The 19170-nt window shown below is 41.5% G+C and overlaps 1 protein-coding gene across 5 annotated transcripts in view; it reads left to right on the top strand.

The window, feature by feature from the left end:
* Nucleotides 1-595: 595 nt before the first annotated feature.
* The window catches only part of AKT3 (AKT serine/threonine kinase 3), a 154013-nt gene continuing 135438 nt past the window's right edge, over nt 596-19170 (top strand). Inside the window, exons 1-2 of one of the 5 annotated variants that reach the window (XM_040057628.1) lie at nt 596-613; nt 14037-14191. In XM_040057628.1, the coding sequence (XP_039913562.1) occupies nt 14146-14191 (46 nt within the window). In that variant the 5' untranslated portion in view covers nt 596-613; nt 14037-14145. Of the gene's footprint in view, nt 614-1254; nt 1395-1594; nt 1706-2098; nt 2117-3241; nt 3260-14036; nt 14192-19170 lie in introns of those variants that run through there. The other 4 variants (XM_040057624.2, XM_040057623.2, XM_040057627.1 and 1 more) reach the window with 4 other exon arrangements.

The following is a 19170-nucleotide window of genomic DNA, read 5'->3' as shown; positions in this document are numbered from 1 at the left end:
TATGAGGGGAAAGAAAACTTAGAAATTAAAGGTGAAGTTCATGCTAGAGAAACATTTTTGGGTGTTTGTTTTTCTTTTTTTTTAAAATGTAATTTTGATGAACATGCATTTCTGTTAAAAAAAAAAAAAATGTACTGATGAAATGGAGCAAATACTTGCATTTCATGCAATCCAAAATATCTATTTCTCCTTTGCAATAGTAGTTTCTGACACAGGTCAGTGTGAACCGCGTGTATAATCACTACAGAAAATTAATCTGTGCATATTACTGAAGCCATAAACGACAGAAGACGTCTCTGTACGCACTATGCTCCTCTAAAGCAGCCCCATACACACAGCCGCTAAGCCGTGGGTCGAGAGCACCGTACCTACGAACCCCAGGCACTGCTCAGGGTTGCGGGGCCGGGCTCGGCGGTGGCTGCGGCTGCGGCAGGGCGCAGCAGGCCGGGCATTCCCGGCCCGGCATCCCCGGCCTGCGCAGCCCAGAGGCAGCACCGCCGAGCCGGGAGAGCGCCGTGCCCGGCACCCCGCAGCACGGCTGCTCCGCCGACACCAGCTCCGCTCCGCCAGAGCTTGTGGCAACGGGAAGAGTCAGAGCCTCGGGAGCGCTGGTGTACGCGTTCTCTAGGTGTTTATTTACTCGTCGGGATAAGGAGAAGCCTGCAGACAATTTAGCAACACTGAGGCTGGCGCATTCACTAAACACTTCAGCGAGGGATGAATTACGGCTTCCTGCGGCGTAACTGGTAGTTCTATTCCTGGAGGAGTTTGCAGAGCCAAGTGGACCACTCCGGGTACCAGGGCAAGCTCGGGGCGGGGGCCGTGTAACTGCAGAGTGCGAGAACAAAGGGAACTAACCCCGGGACACGCACACGGGGCTGGCGAAGGGCCGCGACGCCGAAAGGAAGGACCCAGGCGCGGTGCGGCGCAGCGCCGGCGAGCGCCGCTGCCTGCATCCATCCATCCATCCATCCATCCGTGCATCCTCCCGCTCCCACCCGCGGCCCGGCGGCGGGACGGGACACGCCGCTCCGCTCCGCTCGGCTCCCGCCCCTGCCTGCCCGCCTGCCAGCCGGGCGGGCTGCCTCGCCTCCCCCGTGCTCCCTCCTCCCTCCGCCGCTCCCTCCTCCTCCTCCTCCCTCCCTGCCGCCCGCCCCCCCCACCCTCACCTCAGCCGCCCCCCTCTGTCTGGCTCCCCCCGCGCTGTCTGGCGGCCCCCCCGTCCCCGCCGCGCTTCTCGCGAGAGCCGGGGATGCCGCCGCCGCCGCCGCCACCGCCGCGGAGGGGGAGACACTCGGGGGGAGCCGGTGACGTCGGGAGTTTTCCTGAAAGTCAATAACGAGCCCGGCGGAGGCGGCGGGAGGAGCCGAGAGCGGGGCCCGGGCGGCTCCGGGGTGAGTGCGCCGGGGGGGAGCCGCCGCCGCCGCCGCCCTCCTGACCCCGCGCATCGATGTTGCGGCCGCGCTGCCCGCCCGGGCGCCTCCCTGCGTAGCGGGGCGCGCAGCTCCATGTAGCCGCCGCCGCCAGCGCCCTGGGGCCGGAGCCGCCTCCTCCCGCCCCCGCGGAGACACCGGCCGCCAGGGACCGCCGAGCCCGGCGGGGGGACAGGGGAGGAGGCAGCGGCGCCCTCCCTCCCCTTCTCCCCCCGAAGCCGCCGCCGCCCTCGGGCTCCGCAGCAGCGCCCGCGGCGCCGCCGCCTCTGCAGGTACGGGGCGGGAGGGGCCGGGCGGCGGCGGGGGCGCTCGGGCGGCGGCGGGGCCGCTCGGGGAGGGGATGCGGGGCGGCGGGGCCGGGGCGGCGGGGGAGCGCGGGGCGGGGGCGCCCGTGGCCTAGCGCCGGCGGCGGGGCGGGAGCGAGCGGAGGGGCGGGGGTCGCCCCGCCGGGCCGCGGGGCCGGGGTGGGGAAGGGCGGGGCGGGGGCGTTTCGGCGGGGAGAGTTATGTAACGGGGGAGGGGGGGCGGCAGGGGCAGGGCAGGGCGTGCGCCCCGGGGCCGCTGGATGCGCGGGGCCGGCGGTTCCCACGCGGCGGCGGCCCCTCCCCGCCGCCCCTCTCCGCGTCCGTGCCGCCGGCGCCCGTGCCGGGACTAGCGCGGCATTTTATCCGCCGGGAACTTCTGTGCGTGTGCGCCAGCGTGCCCGTGTGTGCGCGTGTGTGTGCCCGCGCAGCCCCTGCGCTAAGAATAGCTCCGCGCCCCGCGGGCCGCCGGTGGCAGCGCCTCGCACCAGGGATGATGGTGATGCTGCTGCTGCTGCTGCTGCCACCGTCGCCGGCTGTGGCTGCAAGTAAACAAACCGGCCCCCCCGCCCGCCCGCCCCGGCCATCATGGAGGCCGCGGCCCACATGCAAAAAAGTTGATGCGCAGCCGGCTGCCCCGGGTGACCGGCGGCTGCCCCGGGCCGGGCCTGCGGCGGGGTCCGCCCGGGCGGAGTCCCGGCAGGTGCCGCCCGGGGCGGGGAGGGCCGGGCGGGCCCGCGCTGTGCCCCCGTGCCCGGCGCGGTGCGAGCGGAGGGGGCTCTGCCCGCCAGGGGGTCAGCGCGGCGCCCCTCGGCAGCGGCATCGCAGCGCTATATATTGTAGTTTAAATGCAAATGATCGTGATGTAACCAGCGCGGCCGGGCTCATAGGCTGCGGGGTTGCTTTGTATGGGCACCGCTTCTTAGTTTACTTCTGGATGGGAATCCAAGAGGTGTGAAATGGCCAGGGTTGTTTCACATTCCCCCATGATACGTTGATTAAATGTTAAAAAAAAAGAAAAAAATCTTATTTTCCCACGGGTGGAAAGGATAAACAATTTAATCTCTCTTGACCTTTATTCTAGTTTGTTTTGTTTTGTTTTGTTTTGCTTTTCTTTAATGTAGTTACTAGTTGACTGGCTGCTTGCATGCACCTACATCATCTCATAATTTTTATGAAAATGTGTCCGAGTCTCTGTTTAAGAGTTTTATTACAAAAATTATGACGTGCCTCATACCTGTACTGGCAACTTTTTTCAATACTGAAGAAACAGAGAGCAGTCTCTTCTGCTAATGTTTATTTAGATCTTGCTATAACTTTGCTAAACATGGTTCCCCACATTTTGCACCTAGAGGACTTTATTACTCAAGGCGAGAAGCATGCAGACCTTAACTTATGACAAGTAACATTTTAAGCATGATCTCCTGTTTCTGTCAGCTGCTCTATAGGCAAGATCTGCTTGTTTACAGGAAGATGGAAAGAGAGTACATGAGGTAGAGAAGGAAGCTTATTTTGGCTTTTAAAGTAAGTGTACTACTTAAGTTTGTAGGACTGTTTGGTTTAGGTGTTTTTTTTTTTTTTTTTGTTTTTTTTTTTTTTTTTTTTTTCTTTTAATTGGATTGAACTACTAATTATAGTCCATGTGGATATATTTTAGTTGGATGCAACCAGTAAGTTAAGTTCAAGTAAGGGCCAAAGAAAAACTTCAGAGATAAGATGTCTCTGTTTCCTAGAAGGCTACGTGTATTGTTTAAATAACTTTTTTTTTTTTTTTTTTTTTTTTTTTTTTTTTTTTTTTTTTTTTTTTTTTTTTTTTTTTTTTTTTTTTTTTGTCTGATGTGAGTGCCTGGTGTGTGTGTAAACACAGATAATATTAACAAGACTGTCTTCTTTTAGACAGTCTATTCTGTGGTGCATTACTCTAACTAGGTTTGAATGGATTCAGTAGTCTCTTTAGTTTCATAAATAGGTTCACAGAAAGTAGTATTTCAGTGTCTTACTACCTCATTTGTTCTGCATTTTGGGGGCAGATGATGTGTTTTTTGTGCAAAATGCTGCTATTCTAGGGAAAGTAGGTGAGAATTCAGACATGTACTAGTTTTAACTTTGCCCCAGTTGAAGTAGATACAGTTATAAGGATTGGATAGCATTGATGTGCACTAGAAATTGTTGACTGACACTGGAACAAACTGACTGCATTGTCAAAGGGAAAATACTCTGGTGGTTTGTTTTTGGTGTGTGTGGGTTTGGTTTTTTGGTTTTTTTTTTTGAGTTTGAGTTTGACTGAAAACCTCTCACTAGAGCTCTGCAGATGTTTGTGACCCAAGCTTCTGTTTGCAAGACACTAACCAGAAACCGTATCTTGACTTCCTACTGTATTTTGCAACAGTATGTATCTGAAGTTTCTATTATAACCAAAAGATAAAAGATCCTTCAGACTACTTGGAATTTGCCTAACACCAAGTGATTGTGTGTTCTTTCACTCTCTGGGTGCACATTTTCCCAGTTTAAAGAGACCTACTGAATAATAATTTCTATGCCCTAGAAGTATTACTTGCTAAGTAACTTTGAAATACTCAATTGTTTTGAAAGTTACGAACCATTACTGAAGTGGTGTGTGTTTAAATGCGTTTGAAATTTCTGTGCTGTTCTGAGTATGAAGAAGATACAGTTTCTTGTAAATGTTTGCTTACAGTTTCATTTCATGCTGTTAATGCAACAGGTGATGTGGAGTTGGCAACATAGTAGCCTAGCTTTCCTTCAGTTTTGAAGCAGAGACCCGATATTCTTTGGCAGTTTCTGTGGTTTGGACATGCTGCTTACTTTAGTCCACGTTGGAGAGTGGAAGGGCGTGGACATATAGTGGCTGAAAACTTTGTTGTGCCACGCTTTCATTTTGACATGGATAGTACATAAACAAATCGATATCCTATGAAAGTAACACACCATACTGTAGCTGCATGTTTTGTAGGGGGTTCGGTTGTGTGTATAACAAAAGTCTTCTGTTCGCTTTTTTCCAACTAATAAACATTCTGTTCAAAATGTGCAAGACTCCCCTTGTGAACTACAGTAGCTATTCAAAAAGGGGGAAATGGTTAAATGTGTGCATCTTTGAGTTTTGTTTAAGTTAAATGGTTGCTTTTGTTTTCAGTATTTGTATGAACTTTACAACTTTTTGTTGAAGTACTGTCTTCTTAAAAGAAAAGATTGCCGACCTCGGTGCCCTTTCGAATTATTCTAGAATATTAGGTTAATTTGCATTATCTTGGATTCTCATTCTGTTAAGATAGGCCTAGTAAGAACACCATGGAATAGGCAGGGAGTGCTTTCTAGCACAACATGTAGTTCAGGAAGTTTTGCATTGCTTGTGAGGAAAGGTGTGGTTTCAGTGAGAAACTTGCATGTTGACCAATGTGTTTTCTTTGTGCTCAAAGGAAGAGACTTCCCCAGGATCACAGGGTCTCCTTGGTAAATAAATGTGTTGCACAAGTAACTCTTCTTTGCAACAAGGTGTTGTGGTATAGAAAAGATTGCTTTCTAAAGATAAGTTACACAATAGCTGAAAAAGATGATTCAAGGTGTTTAAAAATTCAAGACTGAGAAACAACAACAAAATCCCCAAAATAAACATCAAAAGCCCCCCAAAATCCTGCCCCCCCAACCCCCCTCCCCCCAAACCTACCAGCAAATACTAAAACAATTAATGTGAAAGTTACCTTTTTTGGTTTTTTTTTTCTTAGCATAAAAGTTAATCTTTAAAGTTTTGGTTTGATTTTTTTCTTTTCCTTGGGTAATTGTATGAACAACATTCTGGACTCCCTATGAGAGTTTAGAAGTGAAACTTATTTAGGCAGATCACTAGTATGTAAAAAAATGCAGTGGTATAGTAGGTGATTATTTGGCGTTTTATCCTTGTTCCATTACTCTAGATCAATAAATATGGACATTTACGATGCATGACAAGGATTTAAAACAGATTATTTTTTTCCTTTATTATTTAAAGATGTTGTTCAGGTAGTAGTAGGAAGATGTTACAAAGTTAATACTTCCAAGAAAAAACCCCCAAGATTTAATAACATTAAATGTTACAGTCAAGGAGAGTAAGCATATTTGGCTTTTGTATGTGAAGGTGCATACTTTTGCTCAATTTAAATGTTTCTTTGATTTTTGATACTGTTTGTGTCAGCAGTTATTATGTTTAGGATAAATAATATATGTTGAACCCATCTTGACCAATCTTCTTCTTCCACATATTTCTATGTGAGTGTCTAAGTGTGAGTCATATTGATCAAAAATAGCATTAAGAACACGTTGTTGCCCTGTGATTTTTTTTTTTTTTTCTCTGTAATATCCTGACTAAATAACAGTGGTTATTTAAATTCTCTTAAGAATGCAACTGGGACCCCAGTATTTCGTGTGCATGTCTGAATGACTTGACAGCATGGTTTGCCAAACTTCCCTGCATTGCCCACATGACAAAATTGTTTGAATGCCTCCTATAGCAGGAGCAGAGATGAAGACCCTGCTTCAGATTTAGATCAATGAAGATCTCACCACTGCCTTTTTGTAGGTGTGGAATGTCAGTGCCCAACAATCAACAGCTTCTTGTACAGCTGGTTTAACACCACAGAATTAATGCACTGGTTCTTGGTCTCAGCAATCTTGCAAAGCAGTTTCTACCAGCACACACTTATTTTATTCCCCTCAGCATTCAGTGTGTTTCTTGAGATATGTAGTTCTTGCAGCTTGCTTCATGAGCTTTTATTGAAATTGCTATGTCCTTTTCTAAATGTATTGATACACTTTGACACAGGGAATTAAGGCTGTACACATGAGTTTCATGTAATCTGACTTTTCATGCAACATTTGCCAAAGAGCTTCACCTAGTGTGTAAGTTAGGGTTGTAGAGAATTCCTTCAGTCCTTAGGAAATTCAGATCTCAGGTTGATGAAAGTAATGCATTTTGAGTGTGATCAAGAATATCCAAAGGTTTTAGGTTAGAAGTTGATTATGTTCTAGTCATGTTGCAGTGTCAGGATTTGACAGGAGGTTCAGCAGTGTTTGGTTGCTCTGTAGAAAGGAATCACAAAGTTCATTCCTATTACAATACAATTCAGAATTTGATTTGTTCAACGTAGACATAATAAATAAAACCTACTGTGTAAGAGTTTAAGAGTAAGCTATTTGGTAGGCACGTCACTGAACTTTTCTCATCTTTTATATCAAATTTTTGAGAACCCTTTTTTTTTTCTCTCAGTACTTGCTTGTTACTTATGAGTAGTTCATGTATTTCTTGTTTTTATTCAGTGGTGTGCTTGATCTTTTGTGCACAATGTAGAGTTGTCCTGCAGAAAAGTTGCTATCACAGACATAATTAAATACATGAGATTAATGAAATTTTGATTTGTATCTCTTGAAAGGTATCTTTTAAAATCTCTTCTAGAATGACTAGGAATTTCCAGATTCTTTGAACTTTTGGAAACTAGGTTAGGCTAGGTTTTGGGGTTTTTTCCCCATGAGTCTTCTAGACATAGAAAAATAATTTTAGTTTGTTTAAAAATATGGAACTTATGTTTATTTTTTCTTCATTGTTTGAGTATTTTCTAGACTATATATTTAAAAAGCAAAGGATCTTTGTCTCTAAAAGACAAGGATTAATATTCCTACATTAATCCATGGCAAATTAAATTTACTACATATTTTGAAGGGTTGATTGAAGTAACATTGTCATAGTTGTGATACTCAGCTCAGCTAATCCTTGATTTGACTTCCCCTGAGTCTCAAAACTCTCCCAAGATCATTGCCTCAGTAACTTGGTTTTTTAATACATAATTTTAGCCCTTCCTCCATCTTTTTTACTTGAAAAGTATTCTTTGGTTACGTTTCAGACATACACTCTAGTAAGTTTTATCTCTGCTTCTGTCCGCTTTTCAGTTATTGTTTTATGTGATTTGAGGGGGACAAAACGGATTTAAAGCATTTTTGTCAATAAACACAAGGCAAAACAATGGGTTGTTAATGTTTCACATGGGATTCTAAAGAAACAATTTAGTTACATTTAGAAACTTCCTTTATACCTTGGTAAACAAAGGCAAGGGTGGCTTTGTTCACCTTGCCTTAAATGTACCTTTGTTCCTTAAAATAACTTGCTTTGTCATTGTAATAGGAAATAAAATACAGAATGATGGTTTCTTTCCTGATAAACTTATTCAGTTGCAGAATCTAAATAAAACATCTAACTTGTGTATTAATATTTCAGTGCACCTGCACTCTCCTAACTAGGCTTATCTGAGCATATATTAGTTATGTGAAGCTTTTTGACATACTGAAAGTGAAAATAGAACACTGCAAACATTAAGCATACACCTAAGCATGCATTAGAAAGAGCTATTTAAGTTTTCCAAAGTATGTTGGTTTTCCTTACTGCAAGGTATAGGCAGTGCCATTTTCCTATTGTGTCCCTCTTTAGTCCAAATCAAAACTTACAAAGTAAAGTTGTTACAAGTAAATTTCTAATATCAATTTCCTTAAAGTTCATTGAGGCTTTTAGTATGAAATATACTTTAAGAAGTATTTGCAATGCCTACTATGGAGATATCCTTGGGTTTTTTTAGATTTGTTTTAAAAACTGTAAATATATGTACTTAGAAAGTGTTTAAGCTATCTTTCAGAATTTTAATTGTATGTAAAGGAAGTTTACCATTTTACAAATTTAGAATCTATTTTCTTTAGATAATCCTTTTTTGTTAATTTCTTTGTCTTGTCAAATCAGTTCATCTTTTGTGTTGGTTTGATATTGTGGGGTTTTTTGTATTTCTTTTTTCAATTTTTCAATGAGTTAATAATTGGACAAATACTATGTGCCTAGAGGTTGCTTTTTCCTCAGTCTAAGTTGTGATAGTATTTAAATCAGTCAGTATAACCGGAATTCCAGAATAGGTAGTTTATTAAAACCTGTATAAATACTTCAAAATTTTTGGATAAAGCACTTACCTGAATGTGATTCTTCCATTAACAATGTAGTTTAATTTGATTTAGCAAGTTTTATAGCAATCTCTGTTCTGTCACATAGTCTTTTGTGTAATTTTTGATGATGTGCTGTATATCCTCTAATTGTTTGGCCAGCTTTACTAAGGGAGGAGGATATGCATGTGTTTTTCATTTAAATAAAACCTGGATTTCAGCTTCCATTCCTAAAGATAACTCTGGTTTTAGTTTGGAGCTTTGACATTTTGAATTCCTCACTATGGGAGTGCAACCTGCATTGGAAACAGTTACAGCCTGCTTGGCTGTTTGAGAGGAGTCGCCCAAACTCAAATTTGAGAGGAACTCATCATGTCTTGATCTGCTACAAAGAAAAGCCCCCAAAGCAAGGAAACAAACGTGTGTGATGGAAGCCACTAAGAGCTGCTTCTTTGATGCTGTGGGTATTGTGTACATGTACAAAACGATTCAGTTACTTTTCTGCAAAATAAGGAGATAGAGATGATGAGATTTGGCTCTGCTTACAGGGGGGACTGAAGAATCTCAGTGAGTCAGACAAACAGAATCAGAAATGTTCACTTACTATTCTTTTCTTCCCAAACATTTTACTAAACAAATTATTACTTGTAAAAAGGGAAAATGGTAGGACTCATATATTAAGACAACAAGGTTGGATGATTCACTGAGTTGATAATGGTACAAGAAGTTATGGGGATCATCTCTGGAAGCACTGAAATAGATTCTCCTGATATTCTCTCTGGTAACTTGACTTGGTAAATGTGAGAGTTTCTGTTTTTATCTCAGCACCAAAATTGTTGAAAGTAGAAGCCTGTGTTTGTGCAAGTTCTCACAACAGAGAAATGAATCATACAATTTACACTGAATTTATGGGTGCTGTCTTCTTGTTATGGGGAAAATGGGAAGATGCCCAGATTTCAAAGGAGTCTTGTCTGCTATTATGGATCTCAATGATAATTCACTTGCACATGGTCGTTATTAAGTGTAGACCTGAAACATAGTTTTTAGTTCTTCTGCTTGGAAGGGATTTCTTTCCTTCTCACTATTCACCAGGTCTCTGTAGGTGGCTGACTGCTGTGATGGGCATCCCGTAATTTCAAAAGAGAAGCTGGGGAAAAGCCGTCTTTCTATATTCCTCTATGACTGAAAATCTAAACTGTACTAACCCATGACAATACTGAATGGTCCATTGCTCATTTTAATTGTTGATCTTATAGTTCCCGTATCATAGCATTGTGAAGTAAGATGGTTCTTCTCTATACTGCTGATATTCTTAAAGTTCAAGATTTCAAGGCTAATTTTTCCCATGGCTCAGGAAAACTATGAGCTTTTGCATGGGGATGTGGAACTCTGTTGCTTGTAGTAGTCTCTGCTTAATCTTTGGTCAGAAAGTTGCCTTTGCAACCTTTACAGCTAGGAACTTAAAAGTATAATACTAGCTCTTTAGAAGTGTGCTGAATTGTTTTATTTCACCCTACAAAGGTGGCTTAATAACTTCCTGAAGAAAAAAGGAAAAGTTGTGCATTTTTTATGAGATAAAACCCCCCAGCAGGTGTTTGCATAGAATCACAGAATTATTTAGGCTGGAATGGGTCTTTCCAACCACTAACCTAGTACTGCGAAGTCCACCACTAAACTGTGTCCCTAAATTCTTCACATCACTGATTGTAATGGAGTAAATTTTTACACATGCATCATAAAGTGTGCTGACAGTGGGCTCTTGTATGTATTGTGCATATACATGGCTATCTGATACTGTCTGCAGAATACACACAATATACTGTTGGAAAAATATCTTCCAAGTTTGATAAGATACAAAAAAATTGAAAATTGGCGGGGGGGGGGGGCAGGGAAGGGAAATCTGATGTATTCTCAAGTTGCTAGAAAACATATGAAACAAGTCAAGTTCTGTCCTGTAGGAAGCAGCTGTAATGCAAAACATCATCACATCTAGTTCTAACATATTTTTTTCCTATTTCTGTGGGTTCAGTCTATATAGCAGTAAGGTAAACTGCAAAAATTACTGCTTACCAGCTGCTGAAACTTTAAGTGCATCAGGAGAGCAGAGTTGATTGCTAGCAAGTATTTAAGTTCTATGCCAGATGTGCAGAATAAACATTTCTGTAGCTTTTCTTGAAGTAGTTGAACTACAAATGAAATGCTATTTTTATGTTAGAGTTTTTGTTCTGTGTGTTTCAGATGACTCATTTACATTTATACACAATTCTTTATTATATCTTCAGGGAAGAAGGCTTTTATGTGACTCTTTTTCACTATAAGGCCAGTTTTGGTCATGGTAAGAAGTGACTCTCAAAGTTCTGCTCTTCTGGAGCATTGCTGAATGACTTTTAGAGTAAAGGAGTAGAGCTTTTAGAAAGGCTTAAAGGCATTTAATAAGAGATAATATTACAGATGCTTACAAATGACTTCTTGAAAGTGTAGTGTGCACATATAACCTTTATTTTCATTAGCTTTTTAATGCTTTGATTTATCTCCTTCAGCTTCCTATGTAATTCAGCTTGACTTTTAATTACCCATTAATGGAGCAATCGATTACCAACCTTAGAACTGTTGGTAATTCTAAAGTTGTTTCTGGTAATACTGTGGAGCTAAACTGGGGATAGTGCAGTTAATTTTATCACCATATTTATGTGGGTTTTTAAAAAATTTTTTTATTTTTTTTTATTTTGGGGATTTTGTTCCAAATTCAGTAAAGCAGTGCATGTGATGGGTGGGATGCAAGCCTACAGACATACACTAGAGATTGTTTCTAGCACTGTCTGACATGAAAGTCGGTCATAGATCAGATTTTGATTGCATAACACTAACTTAATTGTAATCAGTGGGTAAACAGGGAGCTTCAAGCATGAATTCATTCATAAATCATGGACTGATTGATCAGTCTGTGGGCAGACAAGATTATTACTACTTGGTACAGAAGTTAATTTCTTACAGCTATGTCTTTACCAGTAAGAATAAATCATTGCACAGCTCACAAGCACACACCAAAACTGGAAAGTACATTAAATTTGCCCAAAGGGTAAAATGTATTGCAGCATATACCAGTCCAGGGTAAATACTGAGTGTTACGTTGCTTCTTGTGTCTTTGTAGCTGGCAAAAGAATTCAACTGTGATTATTTCTCAAAGAACGCAATGAAAGTCTTGTAGAAAATGAAACTTAAGTTGGGTATTTGGAAATTGATGTGCTTACATTTCCTTCCCAGAACAGCTGCTCTTAGGTCACAGTTGTTTGACACCCACCTCTGGGCTTTGGAGAGATTTATGGGTTTGTAATAAGAGCTGATGCTGTGCTGCAGTGATCCAGAACGGCGGAACAGCAGCCTGCTTTCAGGCGCGTGTCTTAATCTGTCAGATCTCTTTTCATGCACAGCTGATAGACTTGCTTATCTCATTTGAAGCATGCAAACAAAAGTTCTGATAATGTCTGGCCCAGAAATTAGCTCTCACATTAGTAAGATGTGGAAATGCACGCTTTAGTTATTTCTGCTGTACTGGCTTGTGTATGAAATGATGCCTAAGCAGCTAAAGTTAGATCAATTAACACCTGTACAGCATTCTCATGTCCTTCCAAAGTGTACATAACATTTTCTTTTAACTCTTATGAAAGCTTGAACAGGGTGTGTTTCTATAGACACAGGTGTGTGGTGTCCTGCTGGACGCAGCAGGGTGTGATGCCAGTGCCAAAGGTTGTGTGTCACCTGCTCAGGTCTCACTGCCATATCTGCCAGTGCCGTGGGGATGTCTCCGACACACAGTAGTCAATATTACTTACACTTCACACTATTAACAAGTTTAGCGTTGTGATTTTTACGTCTATGCAGCCAAATTACTGAGTGTTTTTGAAAAAAATAGTTTAGTGAAAGCAAGATTTAATTGGGCACACTGGAGTGTTTCTGCAAAATTGAGTTGTGCTGTATTTTTGTTGCATACTACTTGAAAAAATTCTCATGCCAAGTTTTATTTTGCATGTTACAGCATCTATGCAAAAGTAGCCTTCCATCTAGCTGCTGTGTCATGCAAATACACATATTTCAAATTATAAATAAGAAACAACCTGTATGTCTGTAATGGTTCTGTTTTTAGTTTGTGCTTGGTTGTGTTAAAAAACCTGATTTCAGAGTGCTTTCTTCATTCGTTTGTTGCACAGATTGCTTCTAGCACAGCTGTATTTGTTTCTTCCCTGTTTATATTTGTTGGTCAGTCTACTAAATTGACATATATGGGATGCATTTGATAGCACTTGTGTGGGGGTTCCTGTTCTGTGCCACCGCTGTGTACATCTGTGCTCCTGTATGTCGAGCTGTGGAAGGGCATTCCTCCACCATCAGAGAAATCCCATTTCTTGGCTTCCCACGCTTTTCTGGATGAGCATTATTTGAATGCTTCTCTTTATTTTGAAGCTTGGAGGGGAAAGGCAGTTTGCTGGCAAAAGGAGACATCTCCTGGCCTCTGGCTTCTCTTCCTACTTAATTGTAGTGCTGTTTATCTCTTCTTCACAGCTGTTAGGTACTCTGGGAGTGAGGTGGTCAAAAGAGAGGGTTGTGGCTTCTGAGAGTGGTATGTCCTGTTCCAGGACTAACTTCCCTTCTGTGCCCTGCAGGCTGAGGTTTGTAGGGAAAAGAGCACTCTGGTCACTGCCTGGCTTAAAGCTTTGAGAGAACGTGCCCTCCTTCTTTTCATAAACTGAACGTTTGGGGGTGTTTTTAGGTAATTTTTACTTATGTGAACTTGTTTTTCTGTTTGTGTACTTGGAGGTGATGCTGTTTTTGCGAAACTGTTGTAAGTTCAGGATTTGCATTGGCTACAATAAAATTATAGTGGAAGTAGCAAGAATGTTACCTTTCATTCAGTTTTTTCACTCTCTTAATATGATTGTAAGTAGCCATAAGAGAGGAAGCACTTGTCCATTGCACGGGTTCTGACAGCTGTGGGAAAACTCCTTTATGTTCAGAGTAGGGCCTTTGAAGCAGGGCCGGCAGCCTTTCATTTAGACCAGCATCCTGTGCATTAGTGCGAGCGAATTCTGCTGTGTGCCTTTTATGAAAGTGCCATATGACTTAGATTTTAACACATTCTGCTGCTTTTTAGTATTGTAGTGTTCATGGAAAATGTGCTGTAAGACTAGAAACATGATTGTGTTATACAGTTAATTAAAAATAAAGGCAGATTTTTAATATGAGCTCAGTCAGTGAAATACATCAACAAAGACTTTTTTGTTGGCTGTCAAGTGAGAAAAACAGAAAAGACTCAAATTCTTTCTCTAATATTTCCTTCCAGTCTGACTCATCAGTAGAAATTGTGAAGAGCTGCAGAAAAGAAGCCAAACAGACAAGCTGATAACTCAGAGAAGTACTCTTTTGAGTTTGGGGTTCAGAGTGGAGTCATCATGAGCGATGTTACCATTGTGAAGGAAGGCTGGGTACAGAAGAGGGGTAAGTTCTACCTTTTAATGGAAAGTGCTTCTGATGTCTCCTACACTGCGTGCAATGGTATTACATGGTTACACAGATGAATGTTTGTGATTTATCTTCTGGTCTGGAGCAAGCTAATCTGACCATAAGCTCAGATTAAGGTCTTGTTGGTATTGATACGTGTTGAGCGCTGCCCCTGTTTGTGGGGTTAACTGGCAGTGCAGAGGAAGTTCAGTAATTCCCACTTCACCTTGAAGCTTGTTGCTGCAGCTGCTGTTACCTGTGCATCAGAGTGAGCTGGCTGTTGTGGCAGCTGGAAGAAGCAGTAATAGAGGTGTGCAGTCAGATGTTGCCTGGAAGCTGTTGTAGATGTGATACTTTGTGTGAGATTGCCTAGATGCCAAAATCATTGTGTGGCTCAGCTTGTGTTACAGATGCAAGTAGTCCCAGTAAAATCAACGTGATACTTGCATAAAGTTCATACACCTAATTACTTAGCAGACCTGGAAGCCATATGATTAAAGAATATGTTCCTACTATAAGCCAGTATAAAGTATGATTTTTGGTTATTTTTGAATTCCTGTGAATTCTTGAGATGTCTGTTTAAAATGTTTCACAATTGCAGATTTAGGGAGGTTGCTGTACGTTCAGCTTTGAATGTGAAACCTCTAGAAGTATCTGGCATCCATATCATGTGATGAACTTTGGATGAAATCTTCCATGCTTCATGCTGCTCTGCTTTAGGCTGTGGTTGCACACATGATTATTTTCAAAAGAATATAACCTCTCTCACAGAGAGGAGGTGATCTGGATTTTAGGATGATTTATGCCATGAGTTTCTGTGATCCTAGCCCAGAAAGATAAGATTGAAATAGTGGGAACAAAATTGCCCTTTAATTTACAAAGAAATGCTTTTCTTTAATAGCAGTGTGTGAAGACAAAGATCATTATTAGCTTTGTTATTGCAGATTGACATTAAATGTCAAGGAAGGCAAGATAATGAGAGAAAATTTTATTATCTTTTATTATTCTTGCATAAATTGTTTTTCAGGATGCATCATGGGTATTGTAAATGAAAATAAGCTAAACCATGTTAAGCTTAGGCCTACTTCCTATGTTGGAGTATATACCTGTATTTAGAACGCATCGTATTTTACATGACAGGAACTATTTAAAATTTTAAATTATTTTTCCTTTCTGCCTTGTTGTTGTTTACTCAGTTTGGAGATCTGATTTCCTTTTTTGATTATTTCGTATCAATTTTTCAAATATATTTGAACGGTTAGGACGCTCCAAATAATTTTCTTTTACGCGACATCAATTCCTTCAGGTAATGTTGTTCATTCTTATTACAACTGCTACCAACTTTGTGAGCACTGGATATGCATATATTAATTACTGGGATACAGAAATTGACAATGCATGCTGAAATTCAATGTCTTACTTAATATTTGAAATTCTGAAATGTTAAATAAAGGTTTTTCTTCTCACCCTTTTACTGTCAGTTAATTGAAGAAAAGCCCACCAAGCTGACATTTTGAGGTCAGTTTAGTTAGTAATTGTTTTCCTTTCCAATTAAAGACATTTCATAGCGTGCATTTTTCTGTATCAGAAATTACTTTGAACTTTTTTTGTTCTTGCTATACATAACTGTGTGAGTTTTAGTGGAATTTTTTTTTTAATTGCACCTAATATTGTCCTTAATTTTCTTTGTCTGATTTATTCTGGTTGTTGGTGGGTTAAAATGTTTATTTTGTTTCTGGAAACAAAAGGAAAAATGCAGTTGTGTTTCACAGTGCTAAGAATTCATAAGCATTTTATTCAATGGTTGTACTTTTCATGTAGTTACAACTTTTACCCTGACCCTGCTCTGGAGCAAGAAAATCAAACTTGTTCAGTGCATTTGTTAAATGTTGCCAAGAAAAAGTATCCAGCTTTACTCTATATTCTGAGTATACGCTCAATACGCTCAATAAACACTTATTTTACCTGTTCTCTGTGTGTGCTGAGAAGCATGGTGGGATTGGGTAAAGCTGTCTTGCTTCCACCAGCCATCATTCTGTTACAGTTCTAAAGTGGATTTTTCGATTGTCAACGCTTGGTGCTCATTGGCTCAGTTCACGGGCTGGTTCTGGTCGGTGCAAACCATGTTCCACCTGGAGAAGGGTGAGGGTGGGATCTCTTCTCCAGGCAGACACTGAATGAATTCCAGCCCCAAGAACCAGTCCCCTGGACAGCCCCGAGCCAAGTGTATGGTAGAGTGTAAATTTCTGAGAATCCAGACTGAATTTATCTAGAAATAAAACTTGTAAACCCTTCCTGCAGGGAACACAGGGGCCTGAGCTGCTTCAGTTGACTGATCTATTATACTGAATTACATGGGCATGTGACTCTAGCCCCGGACCTCTTCAAATTGTCCCCTTCAGCAGTCAGTATGGTTTGTGATACAAGGAAAGGGAAAAAAACCCCCAACTTCTTTTTGTGATTCACGGCCCAGTCAGGAGTATGAGGATGACTTGAAGGTATTGGGATGAAAAATGGTTTTGAGGAGCTGTCGAATGACATGGGCCATTACAAAGGCGAGTTAGGCAAACTCAAATGTAGAAATGAGAAGGGAGGACTGAAAATAGAGCTGGGGAGCTGTCTCTGAATTGAGACTCTGCTAGAGAGAGGCTAGGGATGACAGGGTATGTTAGGGCACCGTGAATGGCTGTGAAATGCAGTGAAAAAATGTTTGCTTTATTATTATTCTTAGTGCTCTATCCATGTCAGTAATTGAGGGCTGAAGGCTATATCTCTGTAAGGTTTTAAGCCTGCTGTTGAGAACTGAAGAGTCAGACATGATGCTACACAGTTGGCTTCAAAGCTGTGTTTTTCTCTGTGTGCTTAAATGAGGCACCCATTAAAGTATTAATGTTTTACTTAAAGTTAAGAAATTGCAGAATTAAGTTTTTTTGATCATACTTGGGCTTGGAGAAGTCTTTAGGAGAATCGATTTCAGTGTGGTGAGACTAGGTGATACTGTGGAAGAGTAAGCTGTTGTGTATGAAAGGTGAAATGAGCAGAGATGACAGGCTGGAGGTGAGAACTTTGGACAGCAGAAGACACAAAACCCAGGAAGAAGCAATGCCTGAGAAGCTTGGGGAACCTTGGGTCTCAGGTGAAAGGAGACCCTGAAGCGCAGTGACTGGGTGTGCCTGAGCAAGTAATGCAACCCAGCAAGAACAGATGCAGAGAATGAAGTAATTGGTGATGGGGACTCAATACATGTCTATCTACACTTTGTACATTTGTAAAGTGAAGTGGGTGTTAACTTGGACTGGCCTCTGTCTGCTTCTGTGCCCCTTTGGCAGTGGTAGTGTTCTGGAGTGCATCGTGTGGCTTTTAGTTCCATCTGAGTGGAACCAGGTTTGTGCACCGGGGGACTGCTTCAAGCAGCAGATGAAAGTGCATTCACGGGGGTGATGGGGAGATTTGCTGCAAAAGCACTTGCCTTATCTCTACTAAAGTACTAATTCAAATCCCTGTGAGACATCAGAACTTGAACAAGTGGAGAGCCAACAGAGCAGTCTCCTTAGAGTGGAGTCTCTGCTCAGGCAAGTGAGGAGTGGGAATGTATTTAGAAGGATGTAAAGAAGGATGGCTTTATGGTTTTAGCTCACTGTCTTAGATCCAGTGACAAGAGCCAAGCAGCTCATGCCCTGTGTCCACATGCAGCTGCAAAGATATTTTTGCAATTCACTGGCTCAGTGAGGATAATTTTTCTTTCTGTCTGTTCTCCAGTTATACCTGTAGCATGATTAGGAGAGAAATGCATTGTCTTCCTTTATGAATTTACTGCTTAGATGATGCCAGCATTTTTCCTTGTGATGCGTACAGAGAAAGGGAAGCAGTTTTGACTAAAAACCTTAAATACAGTGACCTGAGCCTTGTTGCTGATATGCAGAAATTAAATATTTGACATTACTGGAGTTAGTGTAAGCACTCTGCAGTAATTGCTGAAATGACTTTTACATTTTGGATTTGCAGAGGACAATGTTTTGCAGAGTGAGTATCTTTAAATTTATGTGGAAGTCAGTATCCTTAATTTTACTTAACATGTTTTTACTGCATTTTCTAAATTAAATTAATGATTTGCAGAGAGGGATATGTTTTTAATTTATCAGTTTGGAAACACTTTTTTTTTTTTACATTATGAACACGCCTAGTGTGATTAGGGCTGTAGCATTACAAAAGTGAGTTTTATGCATATAATTCCTGTGGTATTTTTTCTTTAAAGTCAGAGTTTTCTGAGTTGTAGACTTGACCTTGTCTGTGGTCTATAATAGTCACAACAATTAGATTTAAGAATCTTTCATAACTATGCTTAATTGCAACCTAATTTCTTTATATATAACCTGTGCACAGAATTTCAATTAATTTAAACATATGAAAAAATTTAAGAGTTTCTCTTACCATGTTATTGAAAGATCATTAGGGACAAAGGAAGAATTGACACAGATGCTAACTTTTTAAAGGACCCAGTTTTAAATTTAATGTGTCAGCTAACTTTCTCTTGAATTGAAAGAGTAAGGTTTTGGGGCTGGTGAGGATATACCTAGTGTGTAAGGTGAAACACGATGGCTAAATCATTGTTTAAAGACAAAGCAGTATGTTGCCAGTTTAAGTTAGTGCTTGTGTTACCACACTTGGATTGCTTTACCTGTGTTTGGGCTTCGGTGTTCTGGTGTTGTGCGTTAGGTAAAATGCAGTTTGCCGTGGCAATCTCCACAGGGCTCACGTGTACCAGCATCCCAATTTTGTAGAGAGGGAACTGAAGTCCATGATTGCTGTGGCTTAACTGTAATAACTTAAGAAGTTTGACGTAATGAGATGGTGGTGAAAAAACAGATGTCATGAAGCTTTCCTGTAATGAGATTGTCCTGTAAATAGTGTATCAATGAAATACTGTAATATGATTTTTCACTCAGTGTTTTTCTTTTTTTTTTTTCCCTTCTTCT

The sequence above is a fragment of the Hirundo rustica genome, chromosome 3, assembly GCF_015227805.2.
Source record: "Hirundo rustica isolate bHirRus1 chromosome 3, bHirRus1.pri.v3, whole genome shotgun sequence".
NCBI classification, from domain to species: Eukaryota; Metazoa; Chordata; class Aves; order Passeriformes; family Hirundinidae; genus Hirundo; species Hirundo rustica.
This window is presented reverse-complemented; position numbering and strand designations above follow the sequence as displayed.